General features: G+C 45.5%; 1 protein-coding gene and 1 long non-coding RNA gene across 7 annotated transcripts in view; both read left to right on the plus strand.

Annotated features, from left to right (window-relative positions):
* The first annotated feature begins 295 nt into the window (after nucleotides 1-295).
* LOC111834473 (uncharacterized) lies at nucleotides 296-6,774 on the plus strand. Of its 4 annotated transcripts, none has more exons than XR_011982615.1 (6): nucleotides 296-378; nucleotides 974-4,200; nucleotides 4,283-4,905; nucleotides 5,211-5,360; nucleotides 5,463-5,555; nucleotides 5,817-6,774. It is a non-coding gene; the product is annotated as an uncharacterized lncRNA (long non-coding RNA). The 4 variants fall into 4 exon arrangements; XR_011982613.1 differs by having other exon boundaries at nucleotides 310-378; nucleotides 974-1,016; nucleotides 3,921-4,905; XR_011982612.1 differs by having other exon boundaries at nucleotides 974-4,905.
* A 3,035-nt stretch (nucleotides 6,775-9,809) lies between these two features.
* The window catches only part of crybg1a (crystallin beta-gamma domain containing 1a), a 37,681-nt gene continuing 20,820 nt past the window's right edge, over nucleotides 9,810-26,670 (plus strand). The window contains exons 1-2 of one of the 3 annotated variants that reach the window (XM_072699382.1): nucleotides 9,810-10,385; nucleotides 22,644-22,785. In XM_072699382.1, the coding sequence (XP_072555483.1) occupies nucleotides 10,075-10,385; nucleotides 22,644-22,785 (453 nt within the window). In that variant the 5' untranslated portion in view covers nucleotides 9,810-10,074. Of the gene's footprint in view, nucleotides 10,386-11,267; nucleotides 11,345-22,643; nucleotides 22,786-25,346; nucleotides 25,941-26,522; nucleotides 26,569-26,670 lie in introns of those variants that run through there. The other 2 variants (XM_072699383.1, XM_072699384.1) reach the window with 2 other exon arrangements.

Here is a 26,670-nt window from a genome sequence, read left to right on the forward strand (position 1 = left end):
TTGTGGAACTGTGATTTTTTTTTGTGGTGACTGTGAATTTTTATGTTAAGCCATTCCACCACCTCAGACACCACACTGTAAAAAATTATACATTGAAAACGTTCAGCATGTATAAAAAACTAAGTTGCTGCAACTTTAAGGCGTGGGTTATATTGTGACAATGGTTTTAATCTTACTCTCTCAATTTTCAAGATTTTTTTTTGTGTAAATTCAAGAAAGTTCTTTGGTCCAAAAAAACGACTTGCTCTCTTTAGTACGACGTAAAATGTCACGTGAGCATTAACTGTCGAACAGGTGACCATCTAGAAAAGACGCCATTTCGCGCCCTTTTAACTTGAAGACGCACTTAAACGACAGGATGCAGGACACCTCTGCGAGGTAAGAACAAAACTTTATTTCAGCAACTTTAGAGTATTCGACAGTTTAGACCAAGTAAACATAACCTATTGTTGCTGTTTTTTCTACGCTAATGCGTATTCTAAACATTACCGTAGTAATTTTTTGCACCTTTTACGCAGACCTTATAAGATAATTTGCCTCAATGGTTTGCAGTTTGAACCGTTAGGATGAAGTACATCGCAAATTAAGGTGACATGGTCAGTTATTTGTATAAGGTTAGTTAATTAGTAACTGTTATCATGCAGTTTTGTTGCGCTTTTTTTCAAAGTGACTGACACTAGCTTCTTGCAAAGTCCCATAAATAGAGCTGCAGCGATTAATGAACATAGTTGACGACGTCGACGCAAAATAATTGTCGACCCCAGTATTTTTAATCGACGCGTCGTACCCATAAATGACATAAAAAAAAATAATAATCAAAACTATATATACACTGCGTTGAAAATGAACAGTTAAATAATAGTCCTTAAATGCTACGTAAAATGATTGTTGTTATGTGCATTATTGTCATCATGAATGCATTTGCGATATACATGAGTTTACTGCAATTTAATTAGTAACTTTGGCATTACAGGGCATACTTACCAAGGAGGTGATATCGAGGCTGCCTCGTTTGGGTAAGTCATCTGTGTTCATGGTTTAAAAACTATAGTCCTATTCGGTAAAATATTTAATTTTGACCTTCATTTTGTTGTGTAATTTATGTACAATTTAGCTTCATGTTTGCAGAAATAAAAACATGGCAAAGGAATAACATAACTGGAGAACTATTTGGCAATACAGGACATTGAAACTGCATGAATGAGCCGTAAGATACAGTGTAGATACTGCAAATTTTCAGACTCAAAACAAGATGTACTCCTAAAACATTACAGATTAAAACATTGGCACCACTTGAATAATAGAGCACTGCAGTGCATATACCTGAATTGTGTGTGTTCATTCCGGACTGTAGGTGCTTTAAAAACTCATTTAAGCAGAACACATTCAAAAACAAAGGAGCCTAATTATAATACATTTACTTGTGAGTTGTGTGATTTTCAAGATATTTGTCAAGAGCGCACCTTTTTCAGTCACTTGAGTGGTCACTTGAAGAATCATGAGACAGTGAAATGTCCCTTTCCCAGTTGCACTTTTAAAACTAATGTGCTTACTACTTTCAGAGTCCACAGAAACAAAAAACACAAAAATCATTCTGTTAAAGATTTTACACCATCATTGTTGACTACTAAGGAGGCTGTTAGGTCTTAATAGACCTTTTGTTGAAAGTGAAGAAACACCCATAGATATATGTGACTCAAATATCGAGACAAATATTCCTCTAGAAAGTGAAGACTTAGAAGCCCAATTAGAACACAAGCTTGCATCATTGCTTTTGTGCATGCAGACAGTCCTGCATGTATCAAAAAGTGCCACACAGCAGATAATTGAAAATCTTAATGATATTGTCTCATTTTCAAGCTCGCATATAGTTACTGTTATTGAGGATATATTTAAGAAGCATAACTGTAACATAAGTCAATCTGTTCTTGAAGAAATTTCAGAAGTCATTCATAAAGTTAGTCCTTTTTCAAAAACCGGTAAGTCAGGACCCTTTTCCACAGACCATAGAAGAAACGCATATTTTAAAAACAATTTTGATGTAGTGGAACCCATTGAGTATGTATTTAACAGAGCACAGAAAAGAACTTTTGTTTATGTCCCACTTTTGAAGAATTTGAAAAATTTACTAGCACAACCAGATGTTTTCAAGCAAACTTTGAATCCCAGGGACAACACCCAAGGATATTACACATCGTTCGCAGATGGTTGTTATTACAAACAAAACCATTTCTTTGCTGGTAAGGAGTTAAAATTTGTAATTGGTCTGTATATTGATGAATTTGAGATTGCAAATCCACTTGGAACTTCCCGGAAGAAACACAAAGTAACTGCAGTGTACTGGATTCTTCTAAATTGGCCTTCAGAGTTCAGAAGTTGTCTTCATTCTGTCCAGGTAGCACTCTTGGGCAAAAGTATTGATGTGAAGACATATGGGTGTGACTTGTTTTTTGCTCCACTTATCACTGATTTAAAAATACTTGAAAAGGAAGGGCTTTTTATGGAAAACTTGAACAAAAATATTAAAGGAGCTGTTTTTATAGTATCTGCTGATAATCTTGGTGCACACGGACTCGCAGGTTTTCAGGAGAGTTTCAGGGTGGAAAAATTCTGTCGATTTTGTTTGGCTGCTTTAAATGAAGTTCAAGTAACTGAAGTGCGACAAGGGTTTTTTCAGTTAAGGACAGTGGAATTGCATGACAGCTTTGTAGATCAGTTGAAATCAAATGAGGATCTCAGTTTTGTCAACGGTGTGAATGCAGAATGTGTCTTAAGAAAACATCTGTCTTTTTTTCACCCTGTAACAGGATTCCCTCCAGATCTGTTGCATGATCTTTTTGAAGGCATTGTCCCATTTGAATTTTCCATTTGTCTCCAAAGGTTGATTTCAGAAAAATATTTTTCACTGGATATGCTTAACAATATCATACTGGCGTTTCCATATGATAGTTCTGATCGAGTGAACAGACCACAAAAAATTCATCAAAAATTCTCAGCAAAAAAGACTATTGGGGGTAATGGACATGAGAACTGGACACTGCTTAGACTTATTCCTTTCATGGTTGGTCATCTTGTGCCAGAAAGAGAAAAGGTGTGGGAGACATTAATGACTTTAAAAGACATTGTCGAACTTGCCTGTTCTTCTAAATTTTCAGAGGAAACATTGTGTTATTTAGAGACAAAGATTTCTGATCACAGGCAGTTGCTGAGAGAAGTTTTTCCAAATGAAAAACTTAAACCAAAACACCATTTTGTCGAGCACTACCCACATCTGATTCGCTGCTTTGGCCCCTTAATAGACTTGTGGACTATGAGGTATGAGGCAAAGCATAGCTTTTTTAAGAAGGTAGTACATGATTGTCACAATTTCAAAAACATTTTGCACACTTTGGCAAACAAACACCAGCTCATGGAAGCTTATCTTTTGGATTCTTTACATTTCTTTAAACCAACACTCCAAGCGAACAATGTGAAAATTGTCAAAATGTGTTCACTTGAACCAAAATTGAGGACTGCAGTTGAGAGACAGTATACAAGCCTGAATGTTGTGACTTTAGCAAACACAGTCTCCATACATGGAACCACATACATGAATGAGATGATTGTGTCTGCAGGATCTTGTTCTGGTTTACCAGAGTTTGGAAAAATACAGAACATTTTGATAGTAGATGGTGATGTTTCTTTTGTCATGAAAAAAATGTGTTCATGGTACATTGAGCATCTGTGATCGTATGAGGTTGTTCAGAGCACCTATTCAGACTTGGTTATTGTTCACCCTCAAGAACTAAATGATTACTACCCTCTAACAGCATACAGAATTGGAGGAAAGCTACTTGTATCTCTCAAACGATTCTTAGTTTGTTAATGCAGTTTAAGTGAGTGATTATTGATTTATATTAACTCTTATTCTTACCTTTCAGTGCTTTTTTGTTTTTGTGAACTGCCGAAATGTTAATTCGAGTGATCCTTGGTCCAGACAACATTCGGAAGTTAAGTATTCCGAGCACTCCCTCATCATTAGAGGAACTAAAACACATCTTGTGTGACAAACTGCAGATTGATAAGGGGTTTTCTCTCCAATATGAAGACCCTGATTTTGATAATTCTCTATGCAATTTGATGGACATAAAGGAACTTCCTGCTGACAGAGTGACCTTGAAAGTTTTCTGGGAGGTAGTTTTCACCCCTGCAGAAGATGAGGTCAGCTTGTCCGATTGCACTGTTGACACAGCAAGTGTGTCATCACGGACCTCATCCTCAACCAGTTCTTGTCCCCGGGCAGAGCAATGGCCAGCTGTATTTCCTATACCAGACTTTTCATACGACGTGGAATTTCGACTGCAAAAAGAAAATGAAGTCTATGAAAAAACTGGTAGATCTGCACTAATTGTCTCCCGGGAGATAAAGATGGAAGTACTGGACAAAGTAGCTGAGCGTATATACTCCTTTAAAGCATATCCCACAGACGCAGATTTTGAGAGTGTAGCTGCAGCATTGGTTCGCAAGCATCCATGTCTAAAAGAGCCAGGCCCTGGAACGGGTTGGCAGGGATGGAAAATGAGCCTGAAATACAAAATGGGCAACTATAGACAAAAATTACGCACTGCTGGATGCTTAGAAGTTTCTGTAAGAGAAGAAAAAGATATGCCACAGAGAGGTGTAAAGAAACCCAGGCATTCTGAGATAAATTTTCTCCCAGATATTCCACATGGATTTGATGATGAAGCTCTTGAAAGAGAAAGAATAACCCTTGTGGAAGAATTAAGGAAGAAGAATGTTAACATGACACTTGTTAACCAAAAGATGGACATGACTTTCTCAATGAGAAGGAGAGAGATAGTTCATGATGAACCTCCTGTTTCTGTGGTGATGGAAAGATGGCCAGGTCTTTTCACAGAACCACAGGTAAGATTAATTAATTGTCAAACTTTGCTGTTGAAAGTAGTAATTAGGGGATAACATTATTTTGTGATTGACTTTGTGGTGTGAATTCTGTGTTTAAATAGTGCACTTCCAAATACATCTGTTCTCTATAACAAAATACTGCAGATTGTTGTTTATAAACAATACAGTACTTGACATTATTAACAATACACTTATGAATATGTATCTTATATCACAGTTATTAAATTGATTTATGTGTTTTATGCATTTTAGTCTGTGTATTTATGTGTTCTATGCCTTTTTGTCTGTTTGTTTCTCTGACTAAGGTGTATGCAGAATTTAAGAGAATTACAGGAATTGACCTTCACACAGCATTCCATGCCTCTCTTGACAAGTTTTCAGTACCTCTCCTCAAGATGTACAGAGCCAAAGAGAGCAATATGATAACTGCCCTGTTAGAAAGTCTGGATGAGCAGGTATTATGTTCTGTAGTATGAATTTGTAAATCTATTGTTGTGTCATGTGTGTGGGAGACTTGTGGGGGAGAGAACCATTCAACTTTAGTTTTGTCCTTATAGACCACAGACATGACAAAACATCGTAGAATAACAGCACTAAAAGGACTTCCATATTACTTCAGGGAGCACACCCCTATTCTGAAGACTTGTGTGGTAAGTTTTTTTAGGAGTGTTATAATGATGCCCTGTACTTGATCAATGTTAGTTTAGCTGTAGCTATTTCATACAAGGTTCCTAATCCTGTCTGTGAACTAATAGCTTCATATTTGCGGGATTCATAAAATTCTGGCAAACATTTCTTTATAGGTGTTGACACATTTTAGAGGAGAGACTTCCTTGACATTGACAATACTAGTAAAAGTCAATTTTATTTATTTTTTACATCTGTTTATTGTTCTATGTTAATTGCATTAGGCAGCTGACTTGTTGGAAACCAAAGTTGGCATGAAAATGGGCATCCTGGAGACCACTGAAGATGGGGCAGTCCCACCCAAGTCAGTGAACAGCATAATTGTGCTGGAGGAGACTGTTGTCCTTGAGGGACTCACTGACTATCCAACTGCATTTGGACTGCTTTTTGGGCTTATTTATGCCCTCAACATTGAATTCCCCAAAGAATGGAAATATACATTTGAGACCATTCAGAAGGTTTTCCTTTTTCTTGGAGAGCACTGCTCAGCCCGAACACTGTCTCTGAAGAACAGACTGTTAAAGAGCTAGAGCGCTCAATTTCTTGCACCTTTTTTTTTGAATGACCTGATGTCCTAGTAAATCCATGTTTTGTTGTGATTACAGAAATGTTTCATCAGCTGTTTACTGAAGGATAACCTGCGGAGTTTAGTTGCAGTAAATTTATAATGGGGTCTTCATTGTGTCAGAGCTGAATTGTGTATTTCATACTTCTTTATTTATAGCTTTATTTTGCTGAAATGTTTGCAAAATTTATCTGCACATGGCACTCTATTGGTACATGAGAAAAAAAATTAAAAAGGGATAGCTTTCTTAGTTCCTTTAGAATTTATTATGGGTTCCTAATTGTGTTAGTTGTATTTCTGAGGTCATCCCTTCTTGTGTGCTTTATTGAATTGTTTTTTTGAAATGTTGTAAAATTGATACACATTGTATTCTCATGGAAGTATGCTAAAAAGTTTTTGACGATTGCAGCAGTTGAAGAAGTGAGCATAATTTTTCATAAATACCTGTTCTCAATCTCTTCTGTTGGGTTTAACTAATTGATAAAGACCAGTTGCTTGATATATTTCATATTTGCTTTGTACCCAGCAATGTGTGAGTGGATTACTGTTATGTAATAACTTTATCCATTTGAACAGTGGATTTACAAAACTTCAGCAATAAAAAATGTTGCATTTGATACCTGTAAAAGTTTGGTTAATGTGAGCATTTTAGTAGCCATGTAAAAGTTGTTTTGAAGGTTTGTTGGCTTAATTTAAAAAGTTAAAGTAACAAATAACATCACCCTTTTTAAGTTGGTATGTCTAATTGATAATGTTGTGTTAGTGGTACTTTGACTACAAGTTGACATAACACTGAATTAGGTATTGGGGTGACTTTCAGGCCTTTTTCGACTAACTTAAAAATATAAGTCTGTGGAACAAATATAAACCAGAAGTTGAGAGAACTCAAAAAAGATGATGTAATTAGTTACATAAGAATCTTCAGTTGGGGCAGCCAATTTTTTTTTACAGTGCAGAAAACATATCAGAAACCTGATATAATTAATTTTGATTCCTTAGCTCATTCCATAACAGCCTGTATGGACTCTGGCATGGCTGGCACCTTTGCCACCTGCCAGGACTTTGCTTGTGCATTGCAGCAGGACCCTGCCTGTAACCAGTCCAACTGCTACTACCACTGTATCACTCATCCCTGAGGTTAACCCCCTTTAAGCGTGTCCTGGGGTACCAACCTCCATTCTACCAATGGAAGACAGAGCCAACCGATGTTCCAGTGGTGGACGCCTGGTTCCAGAGGAGCAGAATAATCAAAATTCCTATATTCACCTGCCTGCCATCACCTGCCTGCCCCCCTGCTTTGAACTGGAACTTTGCCATCTTGTGCATTTGACTCTCCCTGCCAGCCCCTGCAGGATGCATGGGCTCCCCTTATGAATCTGGTCCCTCCCAAGGTTTCTTCCTTCAATGGGAGTTTTTCCTTGCCACTGTCACCTCTGGCTTGCTCACTGGGGGCTTTGGGCAGGGATAATGTAAAATTCTTTGGGACAGTGTAATATTGTGAAACTATACAAATAAAATTGAATTGATGGGACCGTTAAGGCAATACATTGTTGTTATGCTGACAGCATCTAGTTTTCCTTTGAACATGTCACCTTTTGTTAAAATTGTAAAACGTCTGCGGCACCTTCTGCCACTCAGCTATGGGTGTTTCTGACGAGCTCCTCAGAATTTATCTTAGGGTGCTTTCACACCTGCCTCATTTAGTTCGGTTGAATCGCACTAGAGTTCGTTTTCCTACTGGGTGCGGTTCGTTTGGGCAGGTGTGAATGTAACAATCGCACCCGAGTGCGCACCAAAAGCGGACCAAAAAAGCGTACCGAGACCTCCTTGAAGAGGTGGTCTCGGTACGCTTTCAAACGAACACTGGAGCGGTTCGTTTGTGGTGAGAACATGATCCGAACTCGAACAGACCCAACTGCAAAAAGTACTGCGCCTTTTTGGACTAATCCAGCTGCCGCAGTCGTCCCTCCATACTAAATAGCGGCATGTTGTCTACCGGCTTGTTGTCTCCTCGCTTTGTTTACTTCCGGGAGTTCCATTGGAATTTTCCCGCACGTTAATTCTGACCAATTAAAAAGCAGTTTACGAAATACGTTTAATGGCACATCTGGCCAACGAGTGATGTAGATGTTGTCATATGACTGCATTTTGGTTCGTTTCAACTGGTTCGGACCAGAGCAATCAGTGTGGTGTGAAAAGGACCCAAAATGGCAGAAAAATGCTACACTGTATCATTTGTTGCCCTTGGTCCGGACCAAATGAACCGAACCACAGATGTGAAAGCACCCTTGACATCCAGTCTGACAAAAGAAAAGTCCAGACTTTCTTCATTCAGTCCAGACCATCAGTAAAAGTGTTTGCCGAGGTTTGTAAAATTATATAACATTATTTGTGCATAATCAATTATAATACTGTAGTTAAAAGAAAGTCATATGGGCCTAATTAAGTATTTTACAAGGGCTCCCTCTTGCGTTCCTATAGCCTTCAAACAACTTCATTTTCCACAAGGTTCTGCCTAAACCAGGGGTCTCCAACTCCGGTCCTGGAGAGCTACTATCCAGTAGGTTTTCTATCCTACCTGGCTACTGATGAACCACACCAGTTCTCAGGTAAATACCAGGAGCAGGTGTGGCTCATCAGTAGCCAGGTAGGATAGAAAACCTACTGGATAGTAGCTCTCCAGGACCGGAGTTGAAGACCCCTGGTCTAAACTTTCTGTAGACCTACATGTTCAAAGCAGTTACTCATTACTGTAAGTTTCTGTTTTTAATGCTTCATTGTCATCTACGCAAATTACCCTTATGAGCATCTAAGGAACTATTTATTTGCATGTGCTGTATTTATGACGTTATTCATTTGTTTAATTCTTCCCAAACCGCTTTGACAAGGTTACTAAGTTTATATGTGCTCCATGTAACACCTCGTCAGACAAGATTGTTCGGCAATAAGCCGAAGAATAAAATGTCTTTACGTACAGCCTGTCCATCCATCCGCCTTCCCAGGCGCTGTCTGGGGTATCCGTCCGAGGCAGCGTATAAGGAATGACATGTCAGGAAACTGCAGGGTACATACTGCACACTCGCGCGCTATGGGCGATTAAATCTCTACCCGGTACCCTATAGGGCGCCGCCATCTGGCCGCACACGCCGCTCGAGTGACGATTTCGCCACCCCCAATATTAATTAACCCCGCCTTCTGTAACTGTGAAACGACTCTAACATTTTGTTAATGAGTTAAAATGCAAAAATACTGAACCACTGCCAGAACTAAATAACTAAAGGTGCGTCAGAAATTGGCGAGTGGGTCCCCACAGGCACGTGCCAGGCACGGACTGACTGGCTTCCGCCTGACGGGCATATTATTAATATGAGTGTGCTATGAAGGCAACTCTGGCTAGTTAAAGCTGCCTCTCTGCTTTTTGGATAATGTATACAGCGCTGCCTGGAGTTGTGGAGCGATTTCTAACTGAGCAATGAAGTGCTTTGCTATGGGAATGGATGGATAGGTGGTGTTTACTGAATCTGGGGTCCCCGAGTTTTGGGGCTCCTCTGTTGGCCACAAACGGTCACTGCACTGGGCGGGAGACCCCCAAGTGACTTTCTGAGCTGGGCCCCAGGAACGACAAACCCGCCCCTGCCCCGAAGTAAACGTAAAAGCGCAATACGCCTTACGTGCGAGGCGGCAGCCTCGCCTTTCCCATGAATCTGGCTGCTTGGGCAAGCTCCTCTAATCGGATTTAAATCGGAGTTCGGATTTAAGGAAGAGGGACGGGGCATCTGTGCCTCTCTACACCTCCAAACGGAGCGCATTAGGACCGAACAGAGACAACGAATCAGAATCTTAAGCCTGAGGTCTGACTCGCCGCGCGCTTTGACCGCTCCTCTATCCATCTGAAACAGCGAGTTGCACTCGACAGCATGAGCAAGTCCGGATCGATAAAGAGACTCTTCTTCAAAACAAAGTCCATAGAAAAAGAAATTAAGGCAGAGGTGTCGAACGCTCCCGTCCCTGGAACGCAGAATGGAGACCGTGCGAGCGCGACGTTGCCCTGGGACTCCGGACCCGACAGTCCGGAGGAGCGGGATATGGGACCGACAAGCCCGAACCAAAGAAAGAAAGCGAGGCTTAAGTCCTGGATCAAGAAAAAAACATCGCGACGGGGAAAACTGCTTAGCGATCCGTTCATATTCACGGAATCCGAGGACATTGACACCATAAGAAATAAAATGTAGGTCTATTATTATTATTATCATCATCATCAGTAATAGTACATGTTATCCATGAACCATGTTTTATAATATCATTAGTGTTTTTACAGTTAATGCAATATTATAAGTAGTTGTAATATTTATAACACCGTTTACTGCTCTTATTGTTTTATTGTATGGTTTATATATTAGTGATATTATAGCCTATATAGTTACTGATAGACTGACGGGACCTATTCTCATCTTTTGATTCTCCTCACGCCGCTCGTGCAGTTGGCCAGGTGGCGGGCAGCGAGCAGAATCACGCCGTTCTCCTGCCACCTCCGCTGGGATAACCTGTGGCAAGGATCGCTTTGGGTTACGTTTTAGTGACCCTATCTGTCCCTGGGTCTTGGCAGGGCTCTGGCGTGACACTCATTTTCAGAATCTTACGGCAAATCGACGTTATTCCATTATAAACCTAAAGTTTGCTACATCAAAACCGTTGGGGTAGTTTGCAAAGCCTACAGACGTGGGTTTGGGGCACAGCGGTGACGGCGTTCCCCCCTTATCGCTTTACCATGCTGGTGTCCGTCTTTAGTGGCAGCATATTCCTGTATGGCGGGAATTCCCCAAAAGGCGTAACCCCCCTCACGAAAGAAACGTTTACGTTTTTAGCGATTTTCAGGTGACTCGGCGGTTATTTTTGGTGGTTGTATGTGGTTAGCGGGTTAGCATAAGGTGCTTAATTGTGATCGGAAGGTTATCGGTTCAAATCCTGGGTTGGCAAAGTGATGTCACTGCTGGGCCATTAATCTTGATTTTTCCAAGGAGTTCTGCAAAAGTTTTGGATAAAAGTGTTTGATAAAAAATAGTAAAAATTCACTTTCGGCTGCCGAGCCTGTCATATCCGATTAACAACTTTTATCTTTTCAAAGATGAAAAACCACTTGAGTTACAACGAAGAGAAACGGGAAGAAGTGTGGAACCCTTTCAGGTTGTACGTGTGCTTCCGTGAACGAGTCGCTGCCTCGGGGTGGGGGCGGGTTAATGCTGTTTTTAGGTGTCATTGTTCTCTTTCACATCACCCGTCATATATGAGCTATTCCTGCGCTCTGAGGCATCGAGTGACCCCGCCGGTCTGCGCACGGGGCCCCATAATGAACATGCGATGCTGCTTGACTTAAAATTAAGTCGCTTAACCGGGTTTTGACCGAGAGGTTAGTTCTGCGTAGCGCGGTAACGGGAGTGTGTGTTTGGCAGTAAAAGGCAGCAGTCTCATTGTAGTAATTCCCTTGGTCACAAATAATGCTAATTCTTTAATTGCCTTTGGATAATTAGTGCTAATTAGCCATTTCTCCGTTTATTTTTATAGGGTAAGTTTTATCAGGTGGCCGCCTGCCCCGTGAGGCAGGGCGCTTTCTTGCCCCGGGCTGTGAACCTGTCTGGTGTCACGTGAGCCCGGCCCGGCGAGTTTAAACTAGCTCCGTTTCATTTACTGGGAGGCGCAGGAGGGAAAAGATGGATGAGGGGCTCCCAGGAGACCTTCCCTGGCGAGCGTGCTGCGACTCGGGCTGCTCGCATCCCTCCTGGGAGCAGCTGCTGTACCCTAGAGCTGCAAGCATGAGTGGCTTCTTGTGAAATTTTAAGCCGCGCAAGTCGCAACAGCTCATGCCGAGACGCTGTGCAGGGCGGAGGGGAGACGACCTTGCGCTCCCGCTACTTAATCTGCACCTCCAGTTGCAGAAAGTGCAAGTGAAACGCCTGATTAATTCTCACAGACCCTGAACTTCACAGCGATGCGAAATCCTGGCAGTGTAATGATTTCATGCATTACATTACTAGGAACTCGCCATTGTATTAATGACCAAAGTTAATGGTGATTTATTTTATATCTAGCAATAGTTTCCAGTTAATATTTAAACTGGTGCAGTATTTTAATTGTCACCATCAGCGTCCAGTTTGGCAGGTTGGGTCTCATTGTTTGTCACGCCGCTGACAGCCCTGAGCTGTTTGTTTGCATATGTCTGCTCACGTGCCTCATGACTTAACAGTGGCTGCGTTAAATTACCTCCGAGGGTTCAGGTGTCCAAGCTGCACGAGTGGGATACAAAACCGCTGTTCATATTCATACAGTGCAATGGTGATAATATGCTATAATATTCATAGGTCTGCATATACTATTTACATCCGTCTTTATTATCTCAGGATGCAGCCAGTGCACGGAATCTGTGAAATATGATTGCCAAGCTGGCTTTGTCTTGGCTGTTTGCCGTCAGGCTGCGTGGGCTGTCAGCTTATTTATCTGCTCATGCTCGCTTCTGGTGAGAATCCTCCCCCTGTCAGGGGTGCAGGAGGGCTGTGGGGGAATGATGAAATTCTCACAGTCAAATCCCTTGTTCTCTGCACCCATAAAATCAGGAATTCAGTTGCCGTTAGTGTGTTGACAGATCCACAGGATCCTGAGAACGGCCTGTAGCCTGTGGCCTTTGGGTGATTGCCTCTTTCTTCATTTCTCATTTGTCAAAAATGCACCTCATCTGCAAGTGTGAGGCGGCACTGATGATTAATGTTTTCTTGTTATATTGGCGTGCTTGGTCAGGCTTATCTTCAGTCAGTCTCTTGGTCTCCTCACCCAAATACCTGATTTATTTTTAATCCAAATCATATTGCGCTTTAACCCATTTATGGAGCTGGAGATCTCATTGGGGCAGTTCAGGCTCTTGGGTTTGGAACCTACAGCCCTTAAGCTGTAATGCCATATCTGTGACAATTAGCCTGCCTGTCCTTTAACAAAGCAGGAATGACCGGGGGCTGATCCACGAAGAAGGATTTCTTGCTTAGCCAGATAGCTTTTTGGATTTAAAGTAGCCTGGGCAGAATGGACTTTATCTTTTGTTCATGTACATTTAGCTTAGACTTACTAAAATCCAACAAGTTATTCAAGAGGAAAGGCGATTGGTCCTCTGACCTGTGGAGAGACGGACCTTCCCTATGCCTGAGTTATCTGGCTGGCAGGGGTGATTGTCAGTCAGATGCGCATGAGGGCCTAGTTCCCAATGCCAAAACACAGTGAAAGTGTGAATGGTAGGGAGGGGGCCCAAAGAGAGTATGCGCCTCGCTCCCATCGTGTTTTAGGTTTTGTTTTTTATAAATGAATCATGAGATAGCAGTAGAGTCGGCCTCCTGTATCCTGTTCCCCCATGGATACCAAGATCTGCAGATGCTCAAGTTCATTATGCAACGTAGAGTAGCATTTGCATTACGGGCAGCGGCGGCTTAATGGTTAGGGAAGCACACTTGTAATTGTAAGACTGCAGGTTCAAATCCCTGACCAGCAAGGCACACTGACGTACCCTGAACAAGGTATTGCCCCCCAAGCACTGCTCCCTGGGTGCTGAATTAGCTGCCCCCTGCTATGTCACGATGTCACATATGGGCTAAATGCAGAGGACCCATTTCATTGTGTGCTGTGACATGATAACAATGACAATTGTTCACTAAATAGAACCTTTGAAGGACATATAGAAAATATAATTACAGAGAAAACAAATCGATTATCTCCCTGTCTCTCACACACACTGTGTTAACACTCACCAGTATCAAAAGCTATGCATTAATTCATGTGGATCCAGCTTAGTGTGCAGCAAATTCAAGTTTTGCTTTCAGGAATTTTCTGGATACGGAGAACCCACGGATACGGAGATCCAGTCAGACAGCCAATCTAGCTGTGGTTACAGAAGTATGGCTGGAAGTGGTTGTTTTATAGTGTACAGTTTATAGAAGTTTCTGGTCACATCATGAGATGTGTGCTGGTCTAGCAGAACGGACACTGCTGTCAGACCCTCAGACCCGCTAAGGTGAGGCCACCGCCCACTGACAGCTCATTTCCGCAGCAGCTATTGTTTTTTTTTTCTCCACTTCATTCCTTCGGTGTGAAACTGAAAACCATTTATATTTCGATAACAAATCGTCACACAGCTGTGGACAGGGATTCCATGCCTCCGTTTTCAGCCAATCAGAGACGTGTGACAGGTCAGCTGGCGCTGCTGCGGCGGGGGGGGGGGGTTTGGTGCCCAGTGGCTCTCACTCCTGGCTGGACGTGGCTTGTTAGGATTTTAATTAGCTTCATCTCGGGTTAAACGCCCTTTCCCTCAGTAGACCTCTCAGTCCTGGCGGTTTGCTAATGAAAAGGGACACACACAGGTTCCTGTTTGCACTTCTCTATGCTAGTTTACACGTGATAAAGGAGCCTGGCGATAACACCGGATTACGGCCATCGTTTTATAAACACCACCGTTAGCGAGGGCGTGTAGGTGAGCCAAAGCCTTAAGTAAGTCTAAATTTCCCAAAGCCTTCTTAATGCTACGTCGTTCGTTAGTTCTATCTTTTAACACAGAACTTAAGAACGATGCAGCGTTAAGAACGCTTCGGGAAACTCACCCCTGATCGGTGTGCAGTTCAGTGTGAGGCTGCTGTCTCTGGTCAGGACAAGCAGACATGGTGCATTCGGCCCCTTGCTGACAGCGGGGCTCATTACACAGGAATCCCGTCAGTGTCACAGTCTCATCCATTCTGCTCCTTGTAGGAATTTTCTGGAATGTGCTGTCTGACTCCAGCGCTCACCTGGGCTGCCTTCCTTCCGGGCTTTTCCCAAAGCAGAGTCTCACTGCACCGTCTCACACCATGCTAACAGACGCGTTTTCGCTTGTCACGCGATTCTGAAGCGTCCGTGCGCACGGAGCAAATGGCTTCAGATCCCGATCCAACCGACTGCCGTCTGAGATACACGACCAGTCAAAAGCCTTTTCACTCCACTGGTTTTACCACTTTTCCATTTATTTCATAAACTGCAGATTTTTTTATTCTTGTTAAGCACTGGAAAGTTGAGTCAACAACTATAAATGAAAATATAAGTCAAATAAAACAAGTTTCCTTTATAACATGGAGAGAGTATGTAACAGTGCATGTCTAACATCCTGTTAACAGGTTGTGTGGTGATGGCATAGTCAGGTTTTAGGCTGTCCTTTAACTTTAAATGCACTAGGTAACTGTTTCATCCCGAAAAACAGAGCAGTGGTTACTTTGGTGAATCTTTCTTGCTAATAAAGGTACTCGAATGGTGAACATACTGTAAATTCATTTGTTAGTAAACAATATCGAGTGTATTTTTAGTAGATGTTAAGTGAGTATCATGCAAATGTAGAAAATCTCAGTGTGTGCAGAAACTTTTGTCTGGTAGTGTACGTGTGACGGTTAAGGCACCGTGCGAGGCGGGTTCGAGCCCCCCCACCCCCGGCCGTGTGGGTTAAGAAACTCTAACAAAAGCAGCAGCTGTCTTGTGCAAGAGCCTCTGTATGGCGTCCAGGTCTGCAGCAGCTCCTGCACGGCCCTGAGGCTGGAGGCCTGTGTGCTTTCAGGGTGTGACAATGGAAAGATCACTGGGGTTTATGGTCATGTGACCAGTAAGGAGCTGCTGTAATTGGCTCAGGAATTATTTAGTTATTTATAGCTTAGCAAATTACAAAACAGTGTGAGCTTTCACATATTGTACAGTAAGTCTTTATTCAGGCGACTGGAGATGGACACAGAGTCAGGGTTGCGTTTCCGTTGCCCCCCCCTTTATCCCAAAAACGTCTCCGCTTGGAAATGGTCCCGGCAGCGGACTGGCAGCAGAGGGCTCCTTCCCAGCCCTGCGCCCTGCAGCCGCCCCCCCATCTGAGCCTAGCACGCATCTTTACCCAAAGCAGTTTCTAATATGCCGCATGCCAGTTTAACCACAGCTGGGTGATGGAGTGATCCCCCCTCCCCTGTGCGGCCCAGTTCAGACAGCCTCGAACCCGCAGCGGCCCAAGCCGTGTAGCCTGTATTTCCCGGCACAGCTTGCGGTTGGCCTGCGGTGTTTGCCTCCGATATCGTCTTGCGATGACAGACCCCTTTAGGTGCCCTGGTCTCCGTCTTTTGATGAAATGGACCGAGTTTATTTATGTGAGGGGACTGACAGGCAGCTTCCTGGGTGCCACCCAGCCCCTGGGTCTTAAACCCATCTGTGTTCCTTTTAATATTATTATTAATTTAAAAGTTTTCTTCAAAGTAATGCGCTAATGAAGTTTGGGGTCAGAGAAGAGCATTGGCAAGCATCCCTGGGGCAGGTGGGGGTTAAGGGCCTGAGGGCAGGTGGGGGTTAAGGGCCTGAGGGCAGGTGGGGGTTAAGGGCCTGAGGGCAGGTGGGGGTTAAGGGCCTGAGGGCCTGAGGGCAGGTGCACTTCAGCCTGATAGAGGAACATGTTGCCCTGTGAGGAAACCTTACATCTGAGCCGTTTGAGCTTCCCTTTGTCTTTTCAACAAATTGCTTCTGTTTTGCCAAAATACACAAACACTGGAGTTACTGGTGCTGTGCTATTTGCAGGAGGTGCCACGCCCCTCTGGCGGTGTGTGTGTGTGTGTGTCTGTGTGTCTGTGAGTCTGTGTATGTGTGTTTGCGTACGTGTGTGTGTCACTTCTGACTCCACATCAGCAAACCTGAAAAATCTGCCACACCACAAGGTAGCAGGTTAGACAATGAATCCCCCCCCCCCTCCAAAAAAAAAGTCAAACGCATATTCAACTGGCTGCAGGCGAGATGAGTGTTGACTGTTTTTGGAAGCCTTTGTTTACCAAGGGAGCCGTGCGTTTGGCGCAGATTGGCGGGGAATTTGGGGTCTTTCAGGTCTCAGAACCTTTTCCCAGCTGTTACCTGATATCTAAGAACAATACCGTGCTTCATCGTGTGATGTGCTTGGTGGCATATTGCCTTAGCAACAGGCAGTAAACAAGAAACTGGCAAATACAGACCTGCAACCACACGAGTGTAGATCCTCCCCCCACACACACACACAGCCTGCAGGGCAGGAGTGATGAAACTAAATGAAGTGTTTATGAGTGCAGGGGGGGTGGGGGGCCGCAACTCGCCTTACAGCTCCTGTCCCCCAAAGGCAGCTTCTGACCCCCTGAACTCCTCCTTTCCAGCAAGCTGATTGTGCGTTAAATGCGAGGCGTGGCCATCCGCATGCATGCAGGAATCACCGCGAACAAGCCTGCGTGACGCGTCCCGCTCCCCGGGCGCATTAGCCTGCGTGGGGAGGCTTTGTTCTGGCAGGACTTTCTGAGAAAAAGCACAGGGGCATATGAGCATATTTGGTGCATGACGAAGGTGGACTGTTTCTGCAGCTTCTGGGGAGTCAAGCAGAGCATTTACTGGGGGGAGGGGGTGAGGTGCCAGGTAATGAGATGGGGGGCCGGGGGGGCAGGTGAGGTGACTGGTAAGGTGTGGCCCGCCTGGCTGTGGTTAAGGACACGACCTCGTTGCTCCGGTTTCTGCAGCAGTGGATGTTGTACATGACTGCAGAGGCTGATCCTGACTGGGGGTGCTGGCTTCTGCCCCCCCCCCCCCCCCCGCCCCATAACCCCCTGTAATTGCCACAGGAGTTTTCATGTTCTGCCTTTTTCAAACTGGCTCGTGATGCTTTGGCTAAAACCTAAATCTTCATTAAGCACATTGGGGCAACTGAGTTGGCAAAGGTGCAGCTTAGAAATGACTGAACTGAAGTCAAACTGAACTGAGCCCTTTTTTAATGAGCGGAGCGCTGGGGTAACGAGAGCAGTGCTGTAATTGATAGCAGATCGCGGTTCTGCCTTTTACCAAGGCTGTGTGAAAACAGGCTTGAGATGATGAGCTTGTGTGAGTTTAAGGTCGCCCGGCAGAGTGAGAGCCATGCCGCAGGACACAGCCTGGCAATACCGAGGTTATTTACCAGTAAAGTCATATCCAGGCTGATTTAGTCAGAGCTTTGAGGTTAAGGAGGCTCCTGTCCAGCTGCCGCCTTCGTCCTAAGGGGCCCGGGGCCCTGGTCTAACTCACTTTTACCTCTGTCCTGGGCTTCATCAGGGACCCTATGACCAGCCTGTAATGAAACTGAAGCTCTCTAACTAAAATTAGAGGCAAATAATGAGCAAACTATTCAAGAGAATTCCTTTTTAACCAAGCGCTCAAATCCTGCATTGGGAGGTGGTGTGTAACTCAGGTCAAAGGTCAATCTGAACTTTATTGTCATCACTGCTGTGTACAAGTATACAGAGAGACGAGACGACGTGGCTCCAGTTTTACGGAGTACACAGAACAACAGGGGAAACACTAAAGCACATAACCTTTAGATCCAAACCTAAGTAGACAGGACAAGAAGGAAAATAATAAGATACGTGCAAACAAGTCAATAATGTGCATCAGTCAAGCAGTCACAATTATGGAATGTACTTTTGCGCATTAAGAGTACATAAGATCAGCATGAGATTAGCAGTGTTTGATATGAGCAGCGAGTGCATCACAGAATCTGTGATTTGAAAAGTGCAGGGCTGCAGTGCTTGGAGTGAGTCAGTTCGCAGTCTGGGTGTGTGTGTGAGGTAGAGGTCAGGCAGGCAGTGTGTTTAGGAGTCTGATGGCTTGTGATACCATCTGCCTGATGGGAGCAGTGTGAGCAGTTCCTCTGAGGGGTGTGAGGAGTCGAGCACAACGCGGGAGGCCTTCCTGATGCAGTGTTTTCGGAAGATCTCCTGCAGCGAGGGGAGAGACGCACCGATGACGTTGCCGGCTGCTTTTACAATCTACTGCAGGCTTTTCCGGTCAGCAGCACCGGCACTGCCAAACCAAACGGAGATACGGCTGGTCAGGATGCTCTCTATGGTGCCCCTGTAGAACACGGTGAGGATGGGGGGGGGGAGGCTGGCCCGCTTCAGTCACCTTAGGAAGTGAAGACACTGTTGAGCCTTCTTGGTGATGGAGGCTGTGTTGTTGGTCCACGTGAGGTCATCTGAGATGTGAACTCCCAGAAACGTGGTGTTCTTATCAGCCTCCACCGTGGAGCCGTTGATCCTGAGTGGTGTGTGGATGTGGGTGGAGCAGGATTTCTTGAAGCTGATGATCATCTCTTTAGTTTTGTCCTCGTTGAGTGACAGGTTGTTGCCAGCTGCTGGACCACATCTCTGTATACTGACTCGTCGTTGTGGCAGATGAGCCCCAGCACTGTCGTATCATCTGCAAACTTGTTGATGTGGCCAAAGCTGCGTGTGGCAGTTCAGTCGTGGGTCAGCAGTGGGAACAATAGTGGACTGAGAACGCAGCCCTGAGGAGCTCCTGTGCTCAGTCTGATGGTGCTGGAAATGTTGTCGCCGATACCGACGGACTGAGGCCTCTCTGACAGAAAGTCCCGTATCCAGTTGCAGAGAGAGATGCTCAGTCCCAGCTCAGTCAGTTTCATGTACAGTCTTTGGGGGATGATGGTGCTGAATGCCGAACTGAAGACTATGAAAAGCATTCTAACGTAGGTGTCTCCCTCGTTTAGGTCAGTAGCGGATATGACGTCCTCAGTTGACCCGTTAGGCCGATATGCGAATTGTAGTGGGTCCAGTGCGGGCGGAAGGTCGCTCTAAGCACTTCATGGCAGCGGGGGTCAGAGCCATGGGGCAGTAGAGGTTAGGCAACTTACTGAAGATCTTTTTGGCAGTGGGATGATGGGATTGGGGGGGCTCAGCAAGTTCGGATTCTGTGCCTGTGGTCAGAAGGTCGCCAGTTCAGATCCCAGAGTTAGCAGAATGAACCTTAAACCCCAGGTGCTCCTCAGAGTGGCTGATCATGGTTTCTCAGTTATTTGTTGCTCTGGATAAGAGTGATGGCTCTGAAGCTGGGGATCGGCAGTCGGAAGGTTGCTGGTTTGGATCCTACGAATGCCAGGAGTGATCCTACTCTGTTGGGCCCTTGAGCAAGGCCCGTAACCTGCAATTGCTTCATCTTGGGTATGATGTTAATCTACATTTAGTCCTACATGGAGGTCCTTCAACTTATATGAAAAAATTGGGGGCTGGTGGCAGGATTGGTACTTCAGCCACCGGAAAAAACTCACACTGGTCCATTTGAACTAGTGTGGTGCTGAGGTATAACCCGCCACACGGCTGCACTCAGGCTCTCATCCCTGAGGTGGTTTGTCGTGTGGTGGGTGTGGCAACGTGCTATAATCAGTGTTTACTCTTCACCTCTTGCTAAGAGCATCTGCCAACTAAATAAAAAGTCTGTAAATGTGCTCAGGAAGGGGTTTGTGGTTTACAGCTCAGTCACTCCTGTGCTGCTTTATGCTGCACTGAGGTCAGGTCGTCCTGCAGAGCACAGCCGTCAGCCTGCGGCAGTTCCGGGGATCTTTGTGTTTTAAGGGGGGCCTGCATGGTGACCCAGCCCGAAGCCCACTGCGGCCGGTGACACATCCAGACCTTTTTTTCGTCCAGGGAGCGAGTTAAGCAGCACCTGAAATAGACATTCTATTTATCATTCGTCTTCTTATCAATAGGATGTAGGTTTTACATGAGAATGAGGGCCGTGGGCACACAAGTTGAGTGTTCCTACAAACTGCAGCACTAATTAAAGAGGAATGCGGGGGAATGGATTCTTCCTGAAAATGGATTTGACGAATGATACTCACTCGGTCGCATGTAAATAGACCACGTGCGCCCTCATTTGGTGAATGCGAGTATGACTAGTGCCGCCCTACCCTCTGCTGCTGTCCCAGCCTGTTAATCATAACTGGTTACAGGCAGGGATGGATTATGGGTTGTGTGGGCCCCTGGGTAAAACGTTCGCGAGGCCCCCCCCCCACCACCAGCACCACCACCACCACAATTCAAGGGCCCTTGGCAGCCAAACGCCCTCCCTCCATGTTTCCATCAGAGGCCCTATAGGGTCAGGGGCCCTTGTAGGCAGAGGATCAAAGAATGTAGGCCCTCTAAAATAGACAAACGAAAATACATTGTTGGTAAGCGTTGCAAATTGTTTTGGGCTAGGGGCCCCATGGGCCCCCTGCACCCCAAGGGCCCCTGGGCAGCGGCCCTGCTGGCCCGGTCCGTAACCCGTCCCTGGTTACAGGTGAATTCATTTCACACGCAGCTAACCAGCCGTTTATGCTGCTTTTCTATCCATCTACACTCTTATTTAATTTGGCTCGATTGAGCTTGTTGTATTAAACGAACTACTTTTAAATTCGATGTAAATTGTTTTCGTAATAATTGTAGTTGCGTAAAAAAACTAAATGTTACGTAGCATCGGTCATTTTAAAATCAAGTTTATGTTTATATACTTAACGTGTTTCGTGATTTCAGTTGTCAGTTCAATCAATATCACTGTAAAGCCTAATGAATTTATTAGCTAGACTAAATACAAAGAAATCCTGTTGCATATTTTGCGCTGTGTGTAAAGAAGGCAAATGAGTCTTTAAAGGTTTAAAGCTATTTAGATTGCCCGGTCATTAACCAGTCGGTTACCAGTATTGACAGTGATTTATAAATAAAATAGACAACTGTTCTCATGGTGTGTTATGAAAACGGCCGTTAGAGGGCGGTATTTCCCTTTAGAATAAGCTACTCCGCCGCGTGGTTTATGGTCTCCGCGTGCAGCAGAGCACGTGCCCGCGTCTCCACAGACTGGCCAGCGCGGGCGCGGAAGCCAGGGCTGGGTTTGGGCATAAAGCAGAATTTCTCTTTGCTGTCTATGACTCAGAAGGGAAGTAGCACTGTCTCCTTGGAGCTGAATTCAGAAAAACATTACAGGGAACAGGGAAGTAGTCCACCCCCTACCTCCATCCTAACTGCTACAGTACCACCCTGTGAGACCCTGAGGGCACTTCACTAGAGTTAGTAACCTTTTCAGCCTCAGTGATTCAAAATGGAGGCTGTAGTAACAAGGCAGTGGGCCTCCTGCCCCCCCCCCCCCCCCCCCGCGGCTGATTGGCTGAGCCACTGCAGCAGCTGGCATTCATTAGCAATTTAGCACAGAGGCAAGGGTCCAATCAGCCTGCACAGCCTGGGGGCCTGAGCACAGCCTGGGGGCCTGAGCACAGCCTGGGGGCCTGAGCACAGCCTGGGGGCCTGAGCACAGCCTGGGGGCCTGAGCACAGCCTGGGGGCCTGAGCACAGCGCGGCCCAGTATCTAACGAGCATTTCAATTATTGGGCTCGTCACTTTTCAGCAACATTGTCAGTCTTAAATGAGTTCAAAAGATACATTTAAGCAACTGCTTTCCAACTGTAGATCATCTAGTGGTGGAGAAACGAAACTGCATGGGGGAGCAACACGGGTGTTATGGCAGTTCCATCCGCGTGTGGGTGTGGGAATTCGGGGAGCACCTGCCCCCCCAGGCCACAGGCGGAGGGGGAGCCAACAGGCCCGGGAAAGGATTGCTGTCCACGTCACAGACATGGCCGTGTGCTGCCTCTCCCCCACAGGCCCTTTGACCAGGTGAGCATGATGACGGAGTACAGCTTCAGGACAGACGTGGGGTCGGCTGTCCAGTCTGAGGCCAGCTCCATGTTCAGCTTCGACATGTCCCCCTCCAGCCCCGGCTCCCCCAGCAGAAGGTCCAGGAAGGTGAGTGAAGAGCAGGTCGTCCTCTGCGGACCATCTGAGCGCGAGGCCTCGCCGATGATGATGAGCCGAGTCGAGCGGGCTTGACTGTCACACTGTCTCCCTAATAGTAATAATAATAATGCAGTGGGCTGTACTGTCACACTGTCTCCCTAATAGTAATAATAATAATGCAGTGGGCTGTACTGTCACACTGTCTCCCTAATAGTAATAATAATAATGCAGTGGGCTGTACTGTCACACTGTCTCCCTAATAGTAATAATAATAATAATAATAATAATAATAATAATGCAGTGGGCTGTACTGTCATACCGTCCATATACAGGTATACAGGTTTGTATACACACTGCATTGACTTTCCTTGGGGCCCCAAAAAGAACAAACATGGTTCGGGCTGCAGCCATGAGGCACCACCTTTCGCCCCGTCCAGGTTGCTGCCGACAGCCTACCCCCCTTTGTCTGGCGCAGGTGTAGCGTCAGGTTACACCGGTGTCCTTTGCTTTACCTGGAGTTGGGTGTCAGGCTGTGGAGGCAGAGCCCTGCTATCAATGTCGTGTTGAGAAAAAGAGCAAACAAACTGATGCCGGAAATTTAGAGGTGGTATAAACTCATGTCTGTGGTCCATTTGTCCACCAGTTAACTCTTCTGCAGATTTCTCCATGGAGGGTGTAGTTTGCACTATAACCAGAAGAGGGGAGTATTGGAAGCAGGTCTGCACTTTCTTCCTGGAGTAACTTCTGAAATATTTACTTCAGTTATTTAGTGTGGCAAAAAAATGGTAGGTAGGAACAAATTATATACTGATGTATCTGTAATGCTGAGTGCCAGATGTGTCTAAAATAGCAGCCCAAACTGGGCCTCCTCGGCTCATTCGAAGGGGAAGAGGAGGCCTTCCCCAGATCGGATTCCGGAGGCTGGTGCCAGATTTACTGCCGTAACCAACCCCCTTCCTTTTAAACAGGATGGAGGCTCACCTTGGGCTCCGTGTCCTGGATACCAGAATCAGAGGTTACCAAGGCTGCAGGGCGGGTCAGCCTGTTCCACCGTCCCCGCGGGGAGGAAAACGAGAAAGGTTGCAAAGGACACAAGCTGGGCCATCATACTATTTAAGGGCGTCGGAGAGAATTTGCTAATGGGATGGACACAAGTCCATAAATAAAAGGCAAAGGTCTGTTTAGTAGTTGTGCTTGCATCCATTACTCTGCCGTTACTGCTGCGGTCATGACAAAGTGCCCCAGCGCTCTGTGTACACCGAGGCATCTCCGCGGTTCTGAAGCTTCAGCCTTGCCCGTCTGCTGTCTGCCTTCGGGCTCCCGCACTGTGATCAGTGAATGGCTGTTTTGTAATCCAAACTGCAGCCTTTGGCACTGGTTCTGGTTTGGAGCAATTTAGATGCTTGGGCTGGGTTAGGGGGTGGAGCCTGAGGTGGGGGTTGGTTACTCACATGCCCGTCTCCAAGGCGCTGAGCGCGTCAGAGCTGTTCCCCAGCCATACTGGCTCCTCCGAGCTGGGGGTGTGAGGCAGGGTGGAGGGGGCCACTGTTGACATTACAGTACTCATTTACTTTGGGGTTACAGTACTTATCACAGTACTGACAGAGGCAGTGTAACGTATTTCTAACCCAAAGGTTTCTATTTAAATCTCTAGCAGTCGACTGCGGTTGTACCTTTTAGTGCTTAAAGTAATACGGTTCTTTGGGTGGATATTCTTGACAAAGACAGTAAATGTACAATTCATTTGCTATGAAGAATTATATTCAAGGCGGGTGCCTATATATAAATATGTCGCCGTCCCTCACTCGTTTGTTGCTAAATTTTAATTTCGAACGATTTAGGTACAACTACTGGCACGACTTAAGGCGGCAAGCTCGACTGCATCTAACCGGAGTCTCGCAAGGAATTTAATTAAATAGTGCTGTAATTCGTCTTGTGCCAATAATCCGTTTATGCTTTTGATGAGGATTTCAAACTTTACGCCTGGTTCTGCGAATGAAAGAAAAACTATCCCATCGAAGAATCAATCGAAACTATCCACTGATGTGCTCACGCGCGTCGCCTTCTTTGTAATGAGGAAACATACCGCCGAGGCACGCAGAGCCTGACAAGCCCGTCCAGCTGCGGCGTCCCTGTAACATGGGCCCGGTCTCCGGCTGCCACTCAGCATAGCGGCCTGTCTCTGAAGGGGGCGTCTTCGCAGTCAAACAGAAAAGGCAAAAGCAATCACGGAAAGTTTTATTATGTTTTATTAGTTTACGGTTGCGCAGGGGGCACGATTACTGTGAATAGGCATTGCTTGTTTAAATCAAAGCGTGTAAACACTGTGTACAAACATGTCCCTGTCACTGTCCACCGGCCGCAGTCTGTCCTATGAGACAGAAACCTGACAAGAAAGTGTGGACACAGTGGTGCATTTATCTCGTATGTTAGGTTTACAACCTGCCCAGACTTATCTGGTTTTTTATTGCGTGCCGGAACTATTGGAAATATTCAACATGGGCGAACAGTTATATCACTCTTGTGCAAAGCAAATTTAAAAAGTGGTTTATTTTTCAACTGCATGAGCTACGCGGAGGGGCATGAATGAGTCTTCAGGGTCTGAAGTTTTCCGCGGGAGTAGGTGCCGTTGTCAGCAGGGGAAAGCGTCTCTCCGCGCTTCAATAAGGCGGGAATAATGCGGGGCTGCGTACCTGCACCAGCCGCGGGGGGGTGACGGCGCACCGGGGCTGTGTCTCCACCCAAGGCTCACATTCAATGCGGTTTTCGTTTCAAACAGATCGATCCCAATAGGATAACCACCCTTCCCAAAGGATTACTCCTTCCCCAGGCATTTAAGCAACTGGGCGTTGTTGAATATTTTTGCGAAAAGGTGCATGGCGTTGTCCGGGCAGGAGGTGACAGCCTGATCTCCAGTGGTCCGGATCATGCGATGCCCCCGTAGATAGCTTACGGAAGTGGGCTAAATTGGGGCTTAATTGCCGTGCTCTGCAGTTTGCCGTTCCTCTCCTTAAGTCCTGTTCGGACTTGTTTAATGGCAACGAGGAAGACAACGATTTTAAAGAAGCAGCAGTTGGGCAGCGTCCGTGCGCTCAGCTCCATGTGAGCCGCCGACTTACTTCGCGTGTTTTTCGGGCTCTTAAGGAATCAGTCATGGCAGAAAGGCAAGTTTGGTGATCGCCGATTGAGTGCTTTTTTCGCGTTCATAAATGTGCTAATTTAAGATACCATCTTAGTCTAGTGGTTAGCCTTTGTTCAGATTAGCGTGTCTTGTGCGTTTTAGTTTGAACACTTATTTTTGCTCGTTCTAGATATATTTAGATGTATGTGACTAAAGAGTTGCGAACTTTAACATACAGTGTGCTTTTGATCTGCAGGAATACAGTCTGGTGTAACTGTTTCATATGTTCTGAATTTGGTCAGAATGTACTCGTATATGACCGATGAATAAGTTACAAATTCAGATGGAAAGGCTCTAAGGGACGTCTTTGGACTGAAGTTACAGTATATTTTTAACGGCACCGACTGGAGCGTAAAGGCGGACTGGCTCGGCGAGCTGGACCCGCCTCTCCGCGCTCCGTGTCACGCTTGCCTAGTCCTCTCTGCGCCTCGGAAAACGTGGCACAGGCTGGAAGGAGGAGTCTGTAACGCGGGGAAGGGCACTTCGGGAGGGCGGAGGTGGGGACTGTCCCCGCAAAAAGCTCCCGATCCGGCTCACACTTTGTTCTTTTTTGTTATCTACGCAGCATCCCAAACGCAGACATCAACGAGTGCGAAACTGATGGTGGTTTAGTGAGTATAATAATCTGTGAGAAGGAAACTGCTTCAGATCTCATACTTACGTTTTTTATACTGCTATATATGTACTGGTTGTACTTTGAAAGTAGTAAGGGT

This window comes from Paramormyrops kingsleyae, chromosome 14 (assembly GCF_048594095.1).
Source record: "Paramormyrops kingsleyae isolate MSU_618 chromosome 14, PKINGS_0.4, whole genome shotgun sequence".
Lineage (NCBI taxonomy): Eukaryota > Metazoa > Chordata > Actinopteri > Osteoglossiformes > Mormyridae > Paramormyrops > Paramormyrops kingsleyae.